Source organism: Bidens hawaiensis, unplaced genomic scaffold (assembly GCF_021521415.1).
Source record: "Bidens hawaiensis isolate Kalapana, Puna unplaced genomic scaffold, B.hawaiensis_p1.1 tig00000888_1, whole genome shotgun sequence".
Lineage (NCBI taxonomy): Eukaryota > Viridiplantae > Streptophyta > Magnoliopsida > Asterales > Asteraceae > Bidens > Bidens hawaiensis.
In genome coordinates, this window is record NW_027491051.1 from 2,418,501 (window position 1) to 2,438,148 (window position 19,648).

The 19,648-nt window shown below is 38.8% G+C and overlaps 1 protein-coding gene across 1 annotated transcript; it reads right to left on the bottom strand.

The window, feature by feature from the left end:
• Positions 1-11,825: 11,825 nt before the first annotated feature.
• Positions 11,826-16,390, bottom strand: LOC143544411 (protein MODIFIED TRANSPORT TO THE VACUOLE 1-like). Its single transcript, XM_077036530.1, has 5 exons — positions 16,161-16,390; positions 14,791-15,501; positions 14,525-14,680; positions 12,840-13,775; positions 11,826-12,109 (listed from the first exon to the last, which is right to left on the bottom strand). The coding sequence occupies exons 1-5, from the start codon at positions 16,365-16,367 to the stop codon at positions 12,068-12,070; spliced, it is 2,052 nt and encodes a 683-aa protein (XP_076892645.1). The 5' UTR covers positions 16,368-16,390; the 3' UTR covers positions 11,826-12,067.
• Positions 16,391-19,648: the final 3,258 nt, after the last annotated feature.

The following is a 19,648-nucleotide window of genomic DNA, read 5'->3' on the forward strand; positions in this document are numbered from 1 at the left end:
TTGAACCTATTGAGCGATGTGGCCTGGGAGCTCATCCCCTTACATGGCCCTTGCCATGGAGTTTCTTGCTAGGTTCTCAACCTGATTATAGGATAGTGAAGACAAGTTATGATAAAGACTTCATCATTAATTCAAGAGATTTTTGTTTACAAAAAGGAGAGTTTTACATATCTTGAAATACATTTTAAGTTCTTGACTAAGCATAGAACCTTTTGAGGGTTTTTCCGTTCCAATGTCTTGGAAGCTTTTTGCCTTCTGCGTCGGCCAGTTTGTAGGATCCACCCTTGTGAGCTTCAAGGATTGTATATGGTCCTTCCCACTTTGGGCCGAGTTTTCCTTGGTTTTCTTTCTTGCTGGCCTCGTTGTTTTGGAGTACAAGATCTTCTGGCCTGAAACGTTCATGTTTCACTCTTGCATTGTAATATGCTTCCATTTTTTGTTTGTACTTAGCTTCTTGTACTGTGGATTGGTCTCGGAATTCTTCAAGGAGTTGCAAATTCAACATGGTCTCATTGTTGTTTGATTCGAGATCCATGTTGAGTGTTCTTTGAGTCACAACTCCGACTTCTGCTGGGATTACAGCTTCCGATCCGAACACTAAGCTGTAAGGTGTTCGTTTGTGACTTGTTTTTTCGGTCGTTCTTATTGCCCATAGAACATTTGGGAGTTCTTCAAGCCAATTGTTGTCATGACTTCCCAAACTTGTTTTGATTCCTTCCACAATGGTTCTGTTTGTTCTTTCAACTTGGCCATTGGATTGCGGGTATGCAACTGAGCTGAACACTTGGGTGATTCTGAATTCCTTGCACCATGTGCTAAAAGGCTTCTCAGCAAATTGTTTCCCATTATCCGTGACCAACACTCCTGGCAACCCATAGCGACAAATGATGCTTTCCCATACAAAGTCGATGACTTGTTTGCCCGTTATTTTTGCAAGTGGTTTGACTTCAGGCCACTTGGTGAAGTAGTCCACGGCTACTAACAGGAATTTTACCCCACCCATGGCTGGTGGGAATGGACCAACGATGTTCATTCCCCACTTGTAGATTGGCCAAGCCGAGGAGATGGGGACCAGATCATGTTTGGGGCTTTTGGGAATCGGTGCATGAATTTGACAGGCTTCACATTTCTTGAGTTGTTCTGTTGCGTCTCGGTGCATCGTGGGCCAGAAGTATCCGAGGTTCATCAATTTTGCAACTACCGTTCTTGGCCCAAAATGAGCTCCACATATCCCTCATGAACCTCTTTGATCATATATTGACTTTGTTCAGGGCTCACACATCTTAGTAGTGGTGCAAAGTAACCTTTTTTATAAAGGGTTTCTACTTGCAACACATACTGTCGGGACTTGATTCGAACCCTTTCAGCCTCTGTCTGGTCCAGAGGTAACTCACCATTTTTGAGGAACTTTTCTATGGAAATCATCCAATTGGGACCTTCTTCAGTGATTACATCTTGAACCTCCAATTCTTGAATTGAAGGAGTTTTTAACACTTCTACCAATACTTTCTTGGTGAGGTGTGCAAATGTGAGGGATGCTAGTTTGCTCAGGGCATCGGCTCTTTTGTTTTGTGATCTTGGAACTTGCTTGATAGTGCATTCCTGAAACGTTTTCATCACTTCCTTTGCCTTTTCACGATACTTCTTCATGTTGGGATCTTTTGCTACATAGCTATCATTGACCTGACTTGAAACAAGAAACGAGTCTGTGAAGACTTGTATTTTTGGATCTTTCTCTCTTTGGCAATTTTCAGACCAACGATCAATGCTTCATATTCAGATTCGTTGTTGGTGGTCTGAAATTCAAGTCGGAGAGCATATGTGAATTCTAACCCTTCGGGGTTGATTAAAATGAGCCCAACTCCTGACCCTTCAATGTGGGAAGCTCCATCGGTAAAAAGCTTCCAGGCTTCAGGGTCAGAAGGTTTAGTGACAGTTGTATGTATTTCTAGAATGACTTGCTTCGGGATTTCTACAATGAAATCCGCCAAGACTTGGGCTTTGACAGCTTTTCTTGGGACATAGGTGATGTTGTGTTCACCTAGTTCCACAGCCCATTTGGCAAATCGGCCTGAATTTTCTGGTTTTTCAAGCACACTCTTGATGGGTTGGTCAGTGACCACTTGTATAGGGTGTGGTTGAAAGTACCTTCGAAGCCTTTTGGCAGTTTGAATTAAGGCCACAGCAAATTTTCCAAAGGAGGATATTTGATCTTTGCTAGTTTTAACGTTTTACTAAAGAAATAAACGGGTACCTGAAATTTGTTTCGTTCGATGGTTAGGACCGTGCTTAATGCTTCTTCAGCTACTGAGAGATAGACAGAGATCAGTTCTCCTATTTCGGGGGTTGCAATAGCTGGAAGTCAAGCCAAGTGTTGCTTCATTTGATTGAAGGCTTCTTCCGCTCTTCCGTCCACCTGAAATCTTTTTTATTGGTGCAACCCTTTAGTGTTTTGAAGAAGGGTAGGGATTTTCAGCGAGCTTGGAGGTAAAACGCTTCAAGGCTGCAAGCCTTCCATTCAGACTCTCCACTTCTCTTTTGCTTTGTGGAGATTTAGTTTCAAGAACAGCCCTGACTTTGTTGAGATTGTCTTTTATGTTTTGTTTCCCTACAATGTGTCCCAAAAATTTGCCTTTGTCGAACCTGAATGAACATTTTCCGAGATTGAGTTTCATGTTGATCTTCCTCAGGTTTTGGAAGGTTTCTTGTACGTCATAGAGCATTTGATGCTCGGTCTTGCTCTTGATTACCAGATCATCAACATAAGCTTCCATGTTTTTGCCAATTTGGCTGGCAAATGCTTTGTCAATCAAACGTTGATAGGTTGCTCCGGCATTTCGTAGACCAAAAGGCATCTTTTGATAACAAAAAATACCCTTGTCCGTGTGGAATGCGGTTTTTTTTCGTCTTCCACTTTCATGAGAATTTGATGATAACCCTTGTAAGCGTCGAGAAAACACTTGAAGGGATGGCCGATTAAAGAGTCAACCTTGAGGTCTATCTCGAGTAATGGATAGCAATCTTTCGAGCATGCTTTGTTCAAGTCTTTGAAGTCGATGCACATCCTCCAAGACTTGTCGGGCTTTCGAACCATGACTGGATTAGAAACCCAAGACTGATATTTGACCTAACGTAGGATCTCAGCTAGGACAAGCTTTTCAACCTCTTGGCATGCTGCCAAGCTTCATTCAGGAGCTAGGCTCCGTTTCTTTTGGACAACAGGCTTGACATCGGGGGTATTTTTAGCTCATGCTCTACAATGCTTCGAGGGATGCCCATCATGTCTTCCGGGCACCAAGCAAAGACATCACTATAGTGAATCAACAGCTTTTCAAGGTGTGAGAGAGTTTCTCTGGAAAGGCTCATGTTTACCCGTACCTTTTGTTCAGGGTACTTGGGGTTTATGATCAACCCTTGTTCGTCGTCTTCGTTTTTTGAACTCTCCCATTCGACCGTGTAAACGTCTTGGGTAGGTTGAAGGGTTGAAATTCCCCTCTCAGTGGGAAATTTACGGCACCTTGACCAACCGAGACAGCCATGTTGAACGCACATTTCCTGGCCTTCCTATGATTACATCATAGTTGGAAGGCATGTTGATAACCACAAAAATGAGTGGTTTGGTTTTCTTCATCTTGCCTTCACTAAAACAGACATCAAGGGTTAGTTGGCCCAAAGGCTTTAAGGGTATATCGGCGGAGGTTTGAAGCCTTGAACGTTCTTCCTTTCTTAGTCGGTTGAAGAACTTTTCATACATTATCTCTGTGGCCGCCCCTATGTCAATGTAAGCTTTGTTTGTTTTGATTGTTCCCACGTTCGCTTCTACCATCAAAGGGTTTGAGAGTAAGTCACCTTGAGGTGGTGGGAAGCAGACGCATTGAAGCTCCCAAGCCTCCAAGCGTTGTCTTTTGTGGGGAACACCTTGGTCTATATTCACCATATTCACTTCTTTGCTTTTTCTTTCGGCCATCTTATCCTTGACCCCCTTTACCAAATGGGCCAATTCTCCTGACTTAACAACTTCCTTAATTCTTCTCTTGAGTTGAAAGCAATCGTTGGTGTGGTGACCTTTTTCTTCGTGGAACTCACAGAACTAGGTGGAGCTTTCGTTTTTCTTGCTTTGGGGAAAAGGTCGAGGAGGTCGGAAGCTTTGTTTCATTTCTTCGGTGGCAAGGATCTCCTGAGGGGTTTTGGTTAGAGCTGTGAAGTTCACAGTCTTTTCCCTACTTGGAAGGTTCCGACCTTCATGCCTTCGTTGATCTGAGCTCCTTGGATGTTTATCATAGGGACCGAAGTTCCCTCTCTTTCGGTTGGGGCTGTTGCCTCGCCAACTAGGAGCTCTTTTTCTTTGTTCTTTGATATCAACGGCCTCTTCTCCTCGGATATGAGCCTCTGCTCGTTCGAGAGCTTCTTCAAGGGTTTTAGGCAGGCACTTGTTAAAGTTACTTGTAAGGTATTTGGAGGTGATGGCGTTCATGAAGCCTGCCACCCTCATTTTCTCGTCGGCCCCCACATATGTCAACCCTTCCTTCTTATATCTTTTGATGAATTCTCGAAGGTTTTCATCATCTTTTTGTTTTATTTGAAATATTACCGTGGCATCCTTGACATACCTCATTTTTTGTGAAAAGTTGGCCAAGAACCCTTTGCTCAGATCATCGAAACTTCTAACGCTTTGGGCAGGAAGGTCGTTGAACCATATCCTGGCTGATCCCACAAGTGTTTGCATGAACATTAAGCAACATTCAGCGTGGGACCACTTTTCAATTCTGGCAGCACCGGTAAAGGCTTGGAGGTGGTCTTCGTGATCCTCGGTCCCATCATATGTTTTTATATGGGATGGAATCTTGATTTTCGTTTGAGCGTCATAATCGGCGATTTGTTGAGAGAAACAAGATAGGTTACCGGGCTTGTAGGGCTTTGCAAGGTCTTCTTCTACCCTTGTAGCGAGATTATGACTTGTGACTCCTTGGTGAGTACTCAGCGCTTGGTTGATGAGCTGGGTCCAAGGGAAGTGTGCCATCATTTGAGGCATAAGGTTAAGCCTTGAAGACTTTCAGTAGTTGCTGCTATTTGGTTCGTTCCCATGGGGGTGCTCATTGCTGCACTCCAAGACAAGGGCAAGACCGTCATGGCCTGCTCCCATGTAGTGGCTGTAGGAGGAAGAACACTTGAAGCTGGTGACTGCCATATTTGTTCAAGAGTGGTTTTATGCCCAAGGGGTTGTGAAGTGAACAAAGGGAAGGCCGTTGGGCTTAGCCTCCCGTAGGTATAAGGAGCTGGGTTAAAAGGTTGGCAGGTTACGCTTGGGCCAGCTTCCAAATGGGAAGCAGCTGGTCGTGAGCTGGTCAAAGGGGAAGGCGGACGTCCGAGTGACAGTGAGGCTTCCGAATCATCATAATTCAGCCTTATTCGTATCCCTTTTTCTCTTTCTTGGCTCACATGTTGGTTAAGAAGAGATCTTAGTTGTAAGAAATGCCGTGATACCCCTTCCGGTGTCAAGTCGACTCGCTCCGGGATGTTTGAGGTCCCTACGTGAGGAGAAGGAACTCTGGATCGTGAAGGGGTTGGAGTTCGGAAAGGTGAAAACTCGAGGAACAAAGGTCCCATCGGAGTACTTCCCGGAGTGGAAAGAGACGTGGTCGCAGCCGGAGTTTGCTGGCTAGCATTTGGTGTCGCTGTTCTTGACACCTTGTCAACTTCTTCGGGAGATTCACTTTCCGACATGATGGTTTTGATGAAAATGGAGATACACTACTGGTCTTTAAGATAAAGTAAGCGACGTAGCCCCACGGTGGGCGCCAACTTGTTGCTACAACAATTATAAGACCAATGATAGTGAATAGACTGGTTAGGCTAACAGGCTTCAAGGGTTCCGGTTAACCTAACGCAGGTCGTCGTGTCCCTCTACGTTTGCAAAACGTAGAGAGAGGTTCACTAGTTTAGTTGTTATTTGTTATTGTTCACTAAGGATCCAAGACCGAGATGTTGGAGCCGGTTTTTGGATGTAAGTTCTTAGTGAAGCTATGTTGTTTTTGGAGTACGAAAGAAGCATGCAGAGTGCAAGTTCTCAAGGAAGAAGAGAATATCAAAGAGTATATGTTAACCCCCAGATATGGTGTGTCCTCTAATGACTGAGTTACATTCCTTTTATAGGGAAGGAATGTAAGGCTTTTGTCCAGTGGATAAACTAGTGAATCTCTTGTTTGCGGTAGAGGGCTGACCCTTTTATGCGCGGGAGGTTATTGACCTGTGGTTAATAATATACTTTCTGAGCATATCCCCTTTTTAGGGCTGAGGGACAAGTGAAAAGTGATGTGAATCGTTACTGTTCATGCTTTTTACTGTTCATGTACTTGTATTGGCGGTAAACGAACCTTTTAACCATTTAACATTTTTAGCGTTAATGTGTGAAAGTCATTTTACCATACTTTTGGACTACCCCCGTCATCACCTACGTCGATTATTTGTGTACCTATCTTAATTATGATGGAAAGAGTATTCTTTTACATACTAAAATGCCTCGGGTGCCTCACACTTTTTTAAACTAAGTTGACACGTTAGATATAGTATTATTCTTTTACCCGTCTTATGAAATTCGAGTTGAAAAGAACCAGATATTTCATAGCTAGTGGTAGAATCATAAGTTTCTCGCATTAAAATGTTTCCAATATTCAATTGTATGTTATTCATCCTATTCGTGACCAAACATTTTACTTAACTATGGAACACAAAAGTGTAAAACAATATAATTCCTTGATTTCATTGAATATGGTACAAGGTATAAATATACAAACTATGGAAATAAATCAGGAGATTATTATGGAAACACAATCAACCTTAACTACCTAATATTCACAAAATAATTACAAAACAAGTGCCAAAAATAGTCTTAGATATTTTTGGCTTAACAAAAAGGAGTCTCAAAGAGAAGTTTGGTTAGTTCTTCACTTTTTTTTTTTTTTTTTTTTTTTGTAATGCGATCATATGTCTGATTTTTTAAATATCAGGAATTGAACCGTGGAGTGTGGTCCAAAAGCTTGGAGACACGGTCTTTATACCTGCTTGCTGCGCACATCAAGTTAGAAGTTTGAAGGTTAACTAACTTTAACTTGCTACCAACTCTTAATTTGTTAATTGTCAATGGTTGCTTCATTAATTTCTTCTAATACATGCCTCCTATGTTCTTATTTAGTCATGTACAAACGTCACACTGGATTGCGTTTCTCTTGAAAGTTTTACCGATTGCATCATATTGAAAGAAGATATGCGTCTTCTTCCAAAAAAAACATAGGGCAAAAGAAGACAAGTTGGAGGTACACATTTTTTATCTCGTCTCTTCTAGAAATTGATACCGTAATATGATATATTCATCTGATAATCAAAAATATTTTTAACTTAAACTCCAATTTGATGATGTGTTATTTCAACAAATATGTTACCCCCACCGTTCCTTTTTTACTACAAGACGGCTTTAAAGATACTGAACTATAAAGATAAAGAAAATTTTCATAATTTCATGCATACATTTTGTTGCCAGTGATAGAAATAGTCTTGGTTATATGATTGATTGTGTTGTATTATAAATTTGTAGCATTATTAATGTAGGTCATTAAAATAGGAACTTTATGCAGTGAAGGACACCGTGTGTGATTTGCAACGTCTTCTTGAAAATGACAAAGAACACCGAGATCATGTGAGTAGGTCTATATTGGTATTAAATCCAAAGAAAAATAAAACTACTGTCATTACTTGTCATATATATTTACTTTCTCTTGAAAATCTGATATATTGTTTTATGACTTGAAGTCAACAATGGGAAAAACCCGCAAGGCAGCTGCTACACACGCCTCTTGAGGAGTACTAGAAAGACCTTTAATCCATCACTTGTTTGGCATGCATGCAAATGATTATCATGGATGGTGTAATGTCTTTTTCTACCTACAGGCTTAGCCATAATATCTCAAGAGGAAAATGATCATCTTTTGTACCCATTTTTGGAGCATTTGGAAGTGTTCAAACTGAAACGGGTTTTTTGTGAATAGTGTATATGAAATCGAGTACTTCAAAGTGAAATGAAATGTGTATAAACATGTTTGTTTTGAGTCATGTAAGAAGGGTATAGTTTTAACTTATTTACTCATAAACAAGTTAATTTGAAGTACACTAAAAAGGGAATGAGTAAGACCGACCACCTTCTTCTTCTACAAGTAGGTAGAGGTGTTCAAAAAAACCGGTTACGGAACCGGTTTGGCCGGTTCAACCGGAAACCGGTTTTTTAAAAACCGGTTTTTTTAAAAACCGGTTTGACCGGTTTACGTAACCGGTTTACGTATCGGTTATACGTTTTGGAGCCAAAACCGGTTTTATAACCGGTTTTTTTTATAACCGGTTTTTTTTAATAACCGGTTATTAAAAAACCGGTTAACCGGTTTTTAAAATAACCGGTTTATTACCGTTATAAAAAAAACCGGTTAACCGGTTTTTTAATAACCGGTTAACCGGTTAAACCGGTTTTCGAACGTTACCAAACGGCTTTATAGCCGTTTTTTTTTTTTTTTTGACCGTTTTTTAGCCGTTTTTTTTTTGTTTTTTTACCATTTTACCCCCACAAACATCTATATATAGTTTAGGTTGGGTATTGGTTAGATCACACTTGATTATACAACTCCAAACGCTCTAAACGTTTATTTCATACGCGATTATACAACTCCAAACGCTCTTCTTTCGTAGTCGTTTATTTCATACTCGAGTATACCACTCTTAATTCGTAGTCGATTATCATGGCCTCCCAAAGTGCTGCTTCATCGGTCAACATGGGTGCCTCGAACACGGGAGAAACCGTCGTTCGGGTCATCCCCACGAAACGAAACCAAGATATTTGGCAACATTTCGACCTATGCGAAATGTCTAACGGAACCCAAAAAGCTAGATGCAAACATTGTTTGAAGTTTTATAACAAAGAAGCAAACTCCAGTTTAAGAGCTCATGTAGAAAAGCCCTCTTGCAAGGTCTTGAAGGACGAATCCGGAAGTAGTTCGCAGCCGGAGATGACGAATCAAGGAACGGTGTTTACGTACGACCTTGAAGCGGTACGTCAACAGTTTGGCAACTTTGTGATTCAACAATCACTTCCTTTCAACCACTTCGACAACCCTCAATTCACGGAGATGATGCAAAAGTATGTTCAACCACGCTACCAACACGTAAGTCGTTCGACCCTTAGAAGAGATTGTCTTAAAGCATGGAAAAACGCTAAATCCGAACTAATTTCATACTTTTCAAACTTACAAACTGGTGTGAACTTAACAACGGATGTGTGGTCGGTACCTAATGGTTCGCCCGACTCATACATTTGTGTGACGGCTCATTGGGTTGACCCCCGGTCGTGGCAAATGATGAAACGAACCGTTGCGTTTCAATTGTTTGATTACCCGCACACGGGTAGAAATATTTTTAAACTCTTGGATAAAGTCATTCGACAATACAAGATTGAAGATAAAATCTTTTCAATATCGTTTGATAACGCGTCCAACAATACGGCCGCGGTTGGCCATTTAAAATTAAAGTATAAACCTATCTGTGATGGAGCGTTTTTTCATAGCCGATGCATTGCACATATTATCAACTTGGCCGTGCAAGATGGGTTAAACGTGATCGAAACGCAAAGAAACAATTTTAAAAGAATGTTACGAGATGTTTTTAGCAACAATTCAACATTTTCAAGATACAAAAAATTTTGTGAAGAAGCTAACTGTCAATGGTTGGGGCCTAATTGGGATTGTCCAACAAGATGGAACTCGACTTGTGAAATGTTTGAGAAAGCCATCCAACAAAAACAATCGTTAATTGCGTTTCATCAAATTTTGTCAAATAGGGGTAAATGTGCACCGTACGATCCTAGAAACTGGTTATTGATTGAGATCGTTACGGAGGTTCTTCAAATTTTTAAATCTTGCACAACTAGTTTATCCGGGGTTTACTATCCAACAAGCCCCATTGCTTTACCAAAAATTGCTGTCATGTGCACAAAGTTGACTGAAATTCATTGTACGGGTGCACCTTATTTTGATATGGGTGCAAAAATGAAAGAAAAATTTAGAAAATATTTTCAACAACTACCCGCTGTTTTGACCTGTGCGGCTGCGTTAAACCCTTGCATCAATGTTGGTGGTGTTGAAGCTTTAATAGAAAAAATTTGTGATGAGCTAGAGTTAAACGACGATCAAAACCCCCATTATAACCAAACTTTAAAGAATGCTTTCAACACCACCTTGGCAAACATGTATGATGTTTACCTTACAAAACACGGGTCGTCTTCCCAAATTCATGACTCGTTAAGAGCTGTTGCCCAATCCCAATCCCAAACCGACCTTGAAATGGGGATGTACTACATGATTTGGGAAGACGCCGGTAAACGTCAAAGGGTAAACACCCCAAGCAGTGAACTTGGAAGGTATGGTGGTACCAACTTTGTGAAACACATGACTCCGGATGAATTTAGAAGTCTTGATATGCTGGCTTGGTGGAGAGGTAAGGAGGATGAGTTTCCGATCCTCGCCGCCATGGCCAAAGATTTACTAACGGTCCAAGCTTCCACGGTAGCTTCGGAGTCTGCTTTTTCTGTTTCTGGCAGGGTTATATCGATTAGGAGGACTCGACTCACTCCACCAGCTGTAGAGATGTCGATTTGCTACAAGGATTACTTGGACTCTTTAGATAGGGCACAACATCAACGCTCACTCGAGGGGGAAATGGAGTATGAGGCGGCCTTGTATGAAGACGAGGTCAATCAAGGACACACTCAACCAATGACCGATGAAGAAGCCGCGTACGACGATTACCTAAGGAATAGCTCGGGATCGGGTAGCGAAGAAAATGAGTAACAAACATCAACTTGTTAATGTAATCGTGTCTAAGCATTCTTTAATGTTTGTATTTTTGAGTTACGAATATGCGATAACGATTTAATGTTTGTATTTTTAATGTAAAAGCTATAAATGAAAGTTATGTGTTTTTAATCTTCCAAGCAAAGAATGCTAACAACGAAACCCTAAACCCTAAACCCTAAAGCAAAAAAAAAAAAAAAAAAAAAAAAAAAAAAAAAAAAAAACCGGTTAACCGGTTAGACCGGTTATTAAAAACCGGTTGTAAAAAAACCGGTTTAATAACCGGTTCTAACCGGTTTCTAAACCGGTCCAAACCGGTTTGGCCGGTTTGAGTTTTCATTGACAAAAACCGGTTAATAACCGGTCCGGTTATTAACCGAACCGGTTTTTTTCTGGATAAAAAAAACCGGTCCGGTTAATAACCGAACCGGTTTTTTCAAAAAAACCGATTTGTGCACCTCTACAAGTAGGTGGAGACCAGGAGAGCCAAAAACCACCAAAAAGGGAATTGGTCGGGTTAAGACCGCCTTCCTCTTCCACAATTAGGTTGAGACTAGGAGAGCTGGAAACCCAACCGGAACCTTTCCCCACGCCACATGATTTTTTCGCTAAGCGCTCCCTTAGAGCCCCTGCAAGGGGAGAGATCTCAAGATATCAAGGGCAAGAAAAATGGAGAGCAGATGGATAGATTATTCTACACCCTATTATATTGAACCCTCATTCCTATCGATTGATAGAAAGACCCAAACTATTAGTTTTTAACATTTCAAATACATTATTTTGGGTAGCATTTGCTTCTCATTCATCTTACATCTTAGCTTCATTTATACTCCCATTAGCAAAGTTGATAAATAAACACACTTTTATCTATTTTTCCAACAGGTAATTTCGTAGAAACTCAGTTTTATCCTGTCTTTGACAAAATAAACTCAGATTATCACAGCAATAATATTAAAAATAAAAACGAATTGAACATACACAAATCTTCAAAACAAGCTCAACTTGAAACATTCACAAGGCCTTGTTCTTTGTACTAAATCTATCAACTCAGATGACAATACATACACGCTTGCATACATATATTATTGTAAATTTTCATCTACTTTTTTCAACATCACCAATGTTATGTGTGTCCAGAGCCAACTTTATTTTTCATTCACAAAACAAAAATTACCCCATCATCAGTTCACCCTCCTTGGGTCACGAGCTGCCGCAAGATGATCCTGCAAGACCCGCCAACAAAAATAAAAGTTAGGATAAACAACACATCATCATCTCCGCATAAGAAAAACGATTAACAAGAGCTAATTAGAGAAGCAAAAGAAAATGGGCGGCCTGTACATGCCGGCTTTGTTATAACAACCGCCTATGGACACTAGTTGAAAACAAACTAGATGTACTGGCCTATATTGAGTACTAAAGCAAAGCAGCTACAGGTGACATATTTCTCTTTTTGTTTTATCTAAAAAAGGTCAGATATCACATCAGTGTACTGCAAACGATCAAATGACCTGAACGTTACCCAAGGTCTATTTGAAATGCATAGAATGGTTCCTTTTCAAATCTTCATATTAATAAGCTGATGTTTTATAGAAATGGATAGAGACGTTTTCACACACCTCATATAATTTTCAAGCTCAGAAAGGTCATTAACCAAAACCTCATTTCAAAACCAACCAATTCCTATGAAGTATGAACTAAGTAGGATTGCATCTCCTTTTGATCAAGTTCTTAATATTTTCTAACAGATCATAAAAACAGTAACTTTAATCTATAGAACATGTAGGAAGACCTCGCCATCTCGGGTTCAAAACTCCACGCGGCAACATAGTTTCCAAGGGGTAAAAAGAAATTGAATCAAAAGATGAGGATGCGAGAAAAAAATATAAAACAAGGGAATATCATGGTTAATTAGCAAGAGTACACAAACTTAAAGAGAGAGCAAGAGCGTACCGATATGAAATCAAACGCTCTAGTATCTTCTTTCTTTGAGCTGTTCATCGTCGAAGTAGGTGGTTGAGTTGCAACCGCTGGATTAAAAATATCTGGAAGAGCAGCTGAATCATACCCTCCAACTTGACTTCCAGAAGCATTGTTTACACCCATGTTATGAACTTGCAAGTTCCCCATCTGTTGCAAGTTATTCATTGATGCTAAAAACTGCTGTTGAGCTAAAATACTACTCATTGCGCCATAAATCATTTGTTGAGAACCAAACATTGCGGGATTAAACATCAAGCCTGAAGGCAATGCATTATATGCCATAGGATTCATAGGAAACATAGGGTTAACACCTTGAGAAGCTTGAGATTTCAATATGTTATTCAAAACATCATTTGACTGTTGACTTGAAGTTGTCACAGAATCTGAAAACAGCATTTGAGAGTTTCCGTTCTGCTTTTGTAAAGGTTCATTACTGTTAACAGACAAACCAGCCATCAAGTCGGTAAGATCGTTTTTCGAATTTCCTTGGCCTTGAGGGTTTTCAGAGTTAGACCCGAATAGATCAAATAGTTCGGGCCCACTTCCGCCAGCTGGTGTTTGTGTGGCCATTCCTGAAAAAATATCAGCTGTTTCATGTTCGTGTTCATCTTTACTGTTCTGACTATGAAATGCCACATCAGCAAAGGGGTCGTCACTGTTTTTAGTTTCCACATGCACGTCGTTGGTTGAACCATCCATAAAGAAATCATCATTAAAAGATGTGGTTGGTGTTGAGAGAGACGCAATGCTTTCGTCTGTTTGTGTTGTGATAAAATCTGCGGTTTCGTGTGAATCGTTGGTGTCAATTAAGTCTGGCATGTGAACGGTGGTTTTCTCGGTTTTCAAGCTTTTTTCGGGTTGACTAGTCCTGGTACCACTATTTTCCCCATCAAGAAGGCTTAAGACCTGAACATCAAATAAATGTTTGACCTTAGGTGACTGTGTGTGAAAATCAAATATAACAGGAACAAATAATCCAGAAAAGTATGCTATTTTATGTACTAAAAGCGGAATAAAAAAAGCAATGCTATCTTTTTTTTACTAAAAGCAACATGTTTTCACATAATTTTTTAGAAATAACCAGAATTTCAGGGAAGGCGGTTTTTTACGTTAATTTCTTACTTTCTTTAACTTAGACAACTAAAACAAGATTAAAAGGGATACTTATAAAGTTAAAAGCAACAAAAATGTTCTTTAACGGTCAGCTTCGACATAATCTTAGATATTCAAAATGAATCTGCCTTTAATGAACAATTATAAGCTGCAATAATGAAACAAATAACAACTCTAATCTACACAATAAAGATAAATATAACCAACTAAAAGATAATAATTGGGCAATGCATCTAACTCTCTCTTCTCAAGGTGAAGCATGTGTTGAAATACCTCACTTAGTACATATAGAGATAACATGTGATCCACATAATATTTTGACAGGATGCTCACAAAAGATTGCTGCTACATAGCATAATTTTACTGGCATAAAAACAAGAAAATTACTTTTTGCTGTTCTTTTATGTCTTTATGAAGTGGAAATAAATAATCAGATAATTTAGCCCACAATTTATTAAGCCCACATAAGCAAGCTACATAGATATGACTTCAATAAATGAAAGAACTTGCTATTTTGTTAATTAAAACCGCTGGTAGCATACCTTATTTGCCTTCTCCCTCAAAGAGGCTTGTGGAGACTCGGAGCATTTTATAACTACATCTATATTTTCAGTAAAGTAAGAGGTGACTGTTGAAAATTCTTCATCATCTTTCTTCCTCAAGAGTGCCTCAAGCACACACATGGCTTTCACACGAACCTAAAAGAAGTTGAATATGAAAATCATGTCGGATAAGAAAGATATTGAAACTTAATAAACAGACACGAATTTAGAAGCTTATTAAAAATCTCAAGAGTATGTATTCATACCTGCCACATGTGCGACTGGAGCTTGGCTTCTAATGCACGACTTAAAGCTAACGCATTCACTTTTGTAGCCTCCGATAGAAACACATTAATCGTATCACGAGTCGGTTGTAGACGAACACCACCAGATGTAACAATGGTCTCTAATAACCTCTCTTCACGGCTCTTTTCATGTGAAGAACTTGAGCTTGCACTCCCATTATCATTATAAGTTTGACTAACTTTAGCATCTTGGCTCCATGGTCCAGAAGCATTAGTTGATAACCGATTGCTATCACTGTAACTACTTTCATTAGTCAATGATCTTCTCAAATTCGGGCTCCTGTAAGTTCCCGTGTCGTTTTTATCTGTTTGAGCTTGTGCTATGCTATTCAAACCGAGCTTAATTGTTGCACTTCCAATGCCAACAACTTCACTAAGGAACGACTTCTTATCATCAGACGGTGGCATGGTATAGTTGGTGTTACCAAAACCTTCAATCCGCCTTGCAAGACCTTCTGTTGGTGGCGGTTTACTGCTGTCTTCTCCAGCAAATATGGCTGTTAAAGCTTCCTGTGCAGTTTCCCTAACAGACTTATTAAGCGCATCACCCTTTAATGGATCTGGTTGTCCTTTATGATGAATTAGTTGTCTAACAGCCACCGAGTTCCTTTGCATTTCCCTCCTAAATTCCACACCAGATTTCCCCACTGCATACTTAATTACTCTTAAAGCCTACAAAAGCAAACCACAAAACTTATGATTTTTTTAAAAAGAAGCACAAATAGAATTCTTTTGTTCTCAGTATGTTATCCATATCTTTCAATTAAAGGTGAGCAATAACCAAACAGTTAACCAAAAACCAACGAAATTGAACCAAAATTAACCGAAAATCGTTTATTGGTTTTCATTTTTTGTTTTTTGTATACCCTTGAATAACCGAACAGAACCGAGTCATTCATATTTTCAAATATTTCTAAGCAAAATTTTTTGCCCAGGTCTGGTTTTAGACTAAAACTTTCAGTTATTAACTGAAATTAACCAATCAGAAACGAAAACCAAGAAACTAATCAAATTAACCGAACTGATTTCGGTAGATGACTTTGCGAATACCGAATTTTGGTTTTCAGTTTCAGTGGAGTGGAATAAACGAGCCGAACAGATATATGGTGACCCCTACTTTCAGTCAAAATTATTAGTCTAATTAAACCCTAGATTCAATTAAAACAATATATTTATGAACACTTTGTGCTATAAAGCTAAGGTAAGGTATGCTATAGAAGTTAAATTGTATAGATTGATAGCATACCAAACTAACTAAATTGAGTAAATAAGATCCAAAATCGACCTAATTGACAGACCAATTGCACAAAGAGCTCTAGATCTAATATTACCTTCTGCTTGACAATGGGAGACTTATGGTTGAGACGCTTGAATATAAAGTCTGAAACTTCCTTAACAATAGAGACGTGTGAAGAGCGTAAAAGCTCACAAATCTCTTCCAATTTGTAGACAGGCGTGACTTTATCCTCGTCGGAAGTGGCGGCGTCAATCATGACCGATCGCCAGTACGATTCCACCGCTCGCCTGCTCGAATCCATCGATCTGTTGAATAGGAGGGAGTTCGTTTTCAATTAATAACTGATTGGAATACGGTTATTGTGATTATGTATATTGAATTAAGAGAATTGAGATTGCATGCAGGATCTGTTGACAAGAGACTAATTGATTTGAATTGCTTGGGGTTGGGGATATGTGAATGTGAATGTGAATGTGAATGTGAATGTGAATGTGAATCCTTTGCCACATGTGATTTTCTTTCTCTTTTTTTTTTCTAAATATTTGACTGTGCACGGTCCGGTTTAGTTATTAACTATGGTGTTTTATAAAAACAGGGGTTAGTCATAAAACCTCACCTCCAGACACACGTGACACCCAATCACTTTTACACTTTTTGTTTTTTTACAATACAATTAACCAAAAAGCTTTTTGCATAAAATATATTTTTCTCAACAAACCATATCCATCACAAACACTCCCACCCAGATCAAATCTCAACCACAAAACACAAACACTCCCACCAGATCAGATCCAATCAGATCCCCAATTCACCCGGACCCCCACCAATCGGACCTCCACCAACCGGAAGATCGAGAAGCTATTGATTGCCAACAGAGGCGAGAAAGCTCTGATCCTCATCTGCCTCAACAAACTCCGATCCTCATCCTCATCTGTTCAAGAGCTTCCCGATAAAGAAAACGTTGTTCATCCTCATCTGTTCAAGAGCTTCCCGATCCTCATCCTCATCTGTTCATCCTCATCTGTTCAACGAACTCCGATCCTCAACCAACAGGTATATATCTATATATACACACATATAGGGGTGAGCAAAAACGATTCGGAACCGTCAGAACCGAGGAACCGGAACCGAACCGGTGCCTCAGAACCATTAATGTGTGTACCAGTTCGGTTCTCAGTTCTCAGAATTTGCCTTAAACGGTTCCCGGTTCGGTTCCGAGTAAAACCGGCTGTTCTAGACTTGGAACCGTAGAACCAGAATATTCAAAACGTTTAAAATAAATTTACCAATCACTATTTTTTATAGACTAACTTATTAACCGGCATTCATTCAATCATTTTTAATTCAAATCTTCTTTCTTTACGTTCAAGAACTAGCAACCATGATCAATTTTGATTTAAACTATCAAGGTAATTTAATATAAAATGATATGATCTTCCATTAATCTATGGTTGCTAATGATTTATTTAATTTCAACACTTAAGTTTTAATAAAAAATATAACGGATGTTCATGTTGTAATCTAAATTAGTTTTACCGTGAAATAAGAAACACAATTGTATAAACTTGTTTTGTAATTTGCAAAGTTTGCGTAACTCATTTGATAAATAAATGATCGAACCGGTTCTAGCCAGAACCGATTAGCAAGAACCGGCTTTAGCGTCTGGAACCGAACCGGTTTACTATAATAGGTTCTGGTTCCGGTTCTATGTTTCACTCATTTTCGGTTCCGGTTCGGTTCCAATTCCGGTTCAGTTCGGTTCTCGCGGTTATGAACCGTTGCACAGCCCTGCACACACACACACACCGGATATATCCTCAACGGATACTTTTTTTTGGATTTCGAGCCATTTCTCGCGTTATATAGAAAACGCTGGAAAAAATTTACCCAAAACGTCGGGCCGGGGGGGAGGGGGCACCGCCCCCGGTGTTATACCCCAAAACGCCGCGCATAAAGCCCACTACGCTTGGTCTTAGCCTTCATCGAATTAATTAATCGATTTTTCAGTTAATTGGTTTAGTTTATTCAGTTGATTTTTGGTTTGGTCAATAACTAAAATTAAACATAGGCTATAAATTTTAAATACAAATATATAAAATAGAGGTATGAAACCTGATATAAAAGTATAAAAGCTAGAAATATATGATTTGATTAGTTTGGTTCATTTCACTTAACCGAGGCTAAGAAAATAACCGGTAACCATTTTTCAATTTCTTTAGTTATAGATTAATTTCTGTTAGGTTTTATTGATTATCTTTTCGGTTCAGATTTTCTTCACCCTTAGTTTTCAATGACTTGTGATATTTTATATGTTTAATGGTTTACTTCAATGAATTAAATATTAAACTATATGGCAGGGGCTAGCTAGTGGTATGTAGAAATTTCGTATGTCATTTTCATTAGCGTCTCCCTTGTTTGAACGACTGTTACTAATTTCATCTTTTACATGCATGTTCATTATAAAAGTTGGTTGAATTTTAAACACATTTTTATCAAAAGTAAAAAAAACAAATGGGTAGCGGATCCGAAAAGGAGAATTCCCAAAAAGAACATTTGTGATAGTTTTGTTGGTTTTACGTGTTAGTTGGATTCGCTAAAAATATAAAAGGCGATGGACTTTCACGCTATGAAATTGTATGTTCTGCGAGAGTTGAATGCTTAGAACGTCGATAAAACTTCACAAATAAAATTGAAAACAATATATATATATATTCAAAGCCATAACATGTTAGATTAACAAATTTGTTATTATATTATGGGATATTTGTCACGACTTAGGGCCTGGGCGTGTAACCAATAGTTAGTAAATGTATCATAGTTTAGCGGAAGTCTTTTAAAAAGTATTAATATATTTTGAAATATTAATTTATTTAATAAAGCTTTATTTAAAATAAAATATTAATGTATCTTTTGAAACATTTTATTTATAAATCTTTATTTTGTAATAATATTCAATTTATTTGAAAAGCTTTTCAAATAATATATATCCGAGTGTTTTATTTATAAATCTCGTATGATTTTACAAATCATATTGTATAATCTTTTAATAATTAAAACAATGAGTCATCTCTACCTTGCGAACATCCACTTCATGAATGGCTCTAATTCTTAATGTTGTACTTTTCCTGAAATGTTAGAAAATACGTCAGCGATATGCTGGTGAATACGCTGACACTAAAAATATTTTCTTTTACTTGATTACCCCTCGAGATATAACTCGTGGCTTAGGAATAATCAAGCTTTAAAACAATACAATTTATAAACTCAAGTCTCTACACTAAATACCGCAGCAAACACCGCAGCGTTCGACTTAGTTAAGTACCATACACACATGGTCATTACTCCCCGCAAGCGAGCGTGACTATAACTAAGTGTGGTGCGATGTGCCCACCGCATTTTACCACATATGTAAGGATCCAGACAAACGTACACGACAGCCTGAGGGTTAGGCTTTTACTTTTGTTTATAATTGTTTTTAGAGACACTTAGTCTCATGTAAACCTTTTAATATAACACATTTGACTCGTTTTAAAAACAAGTTGTAAAGTTTGGGGCGTATTCACCTTTTTGATTTGGATCAAC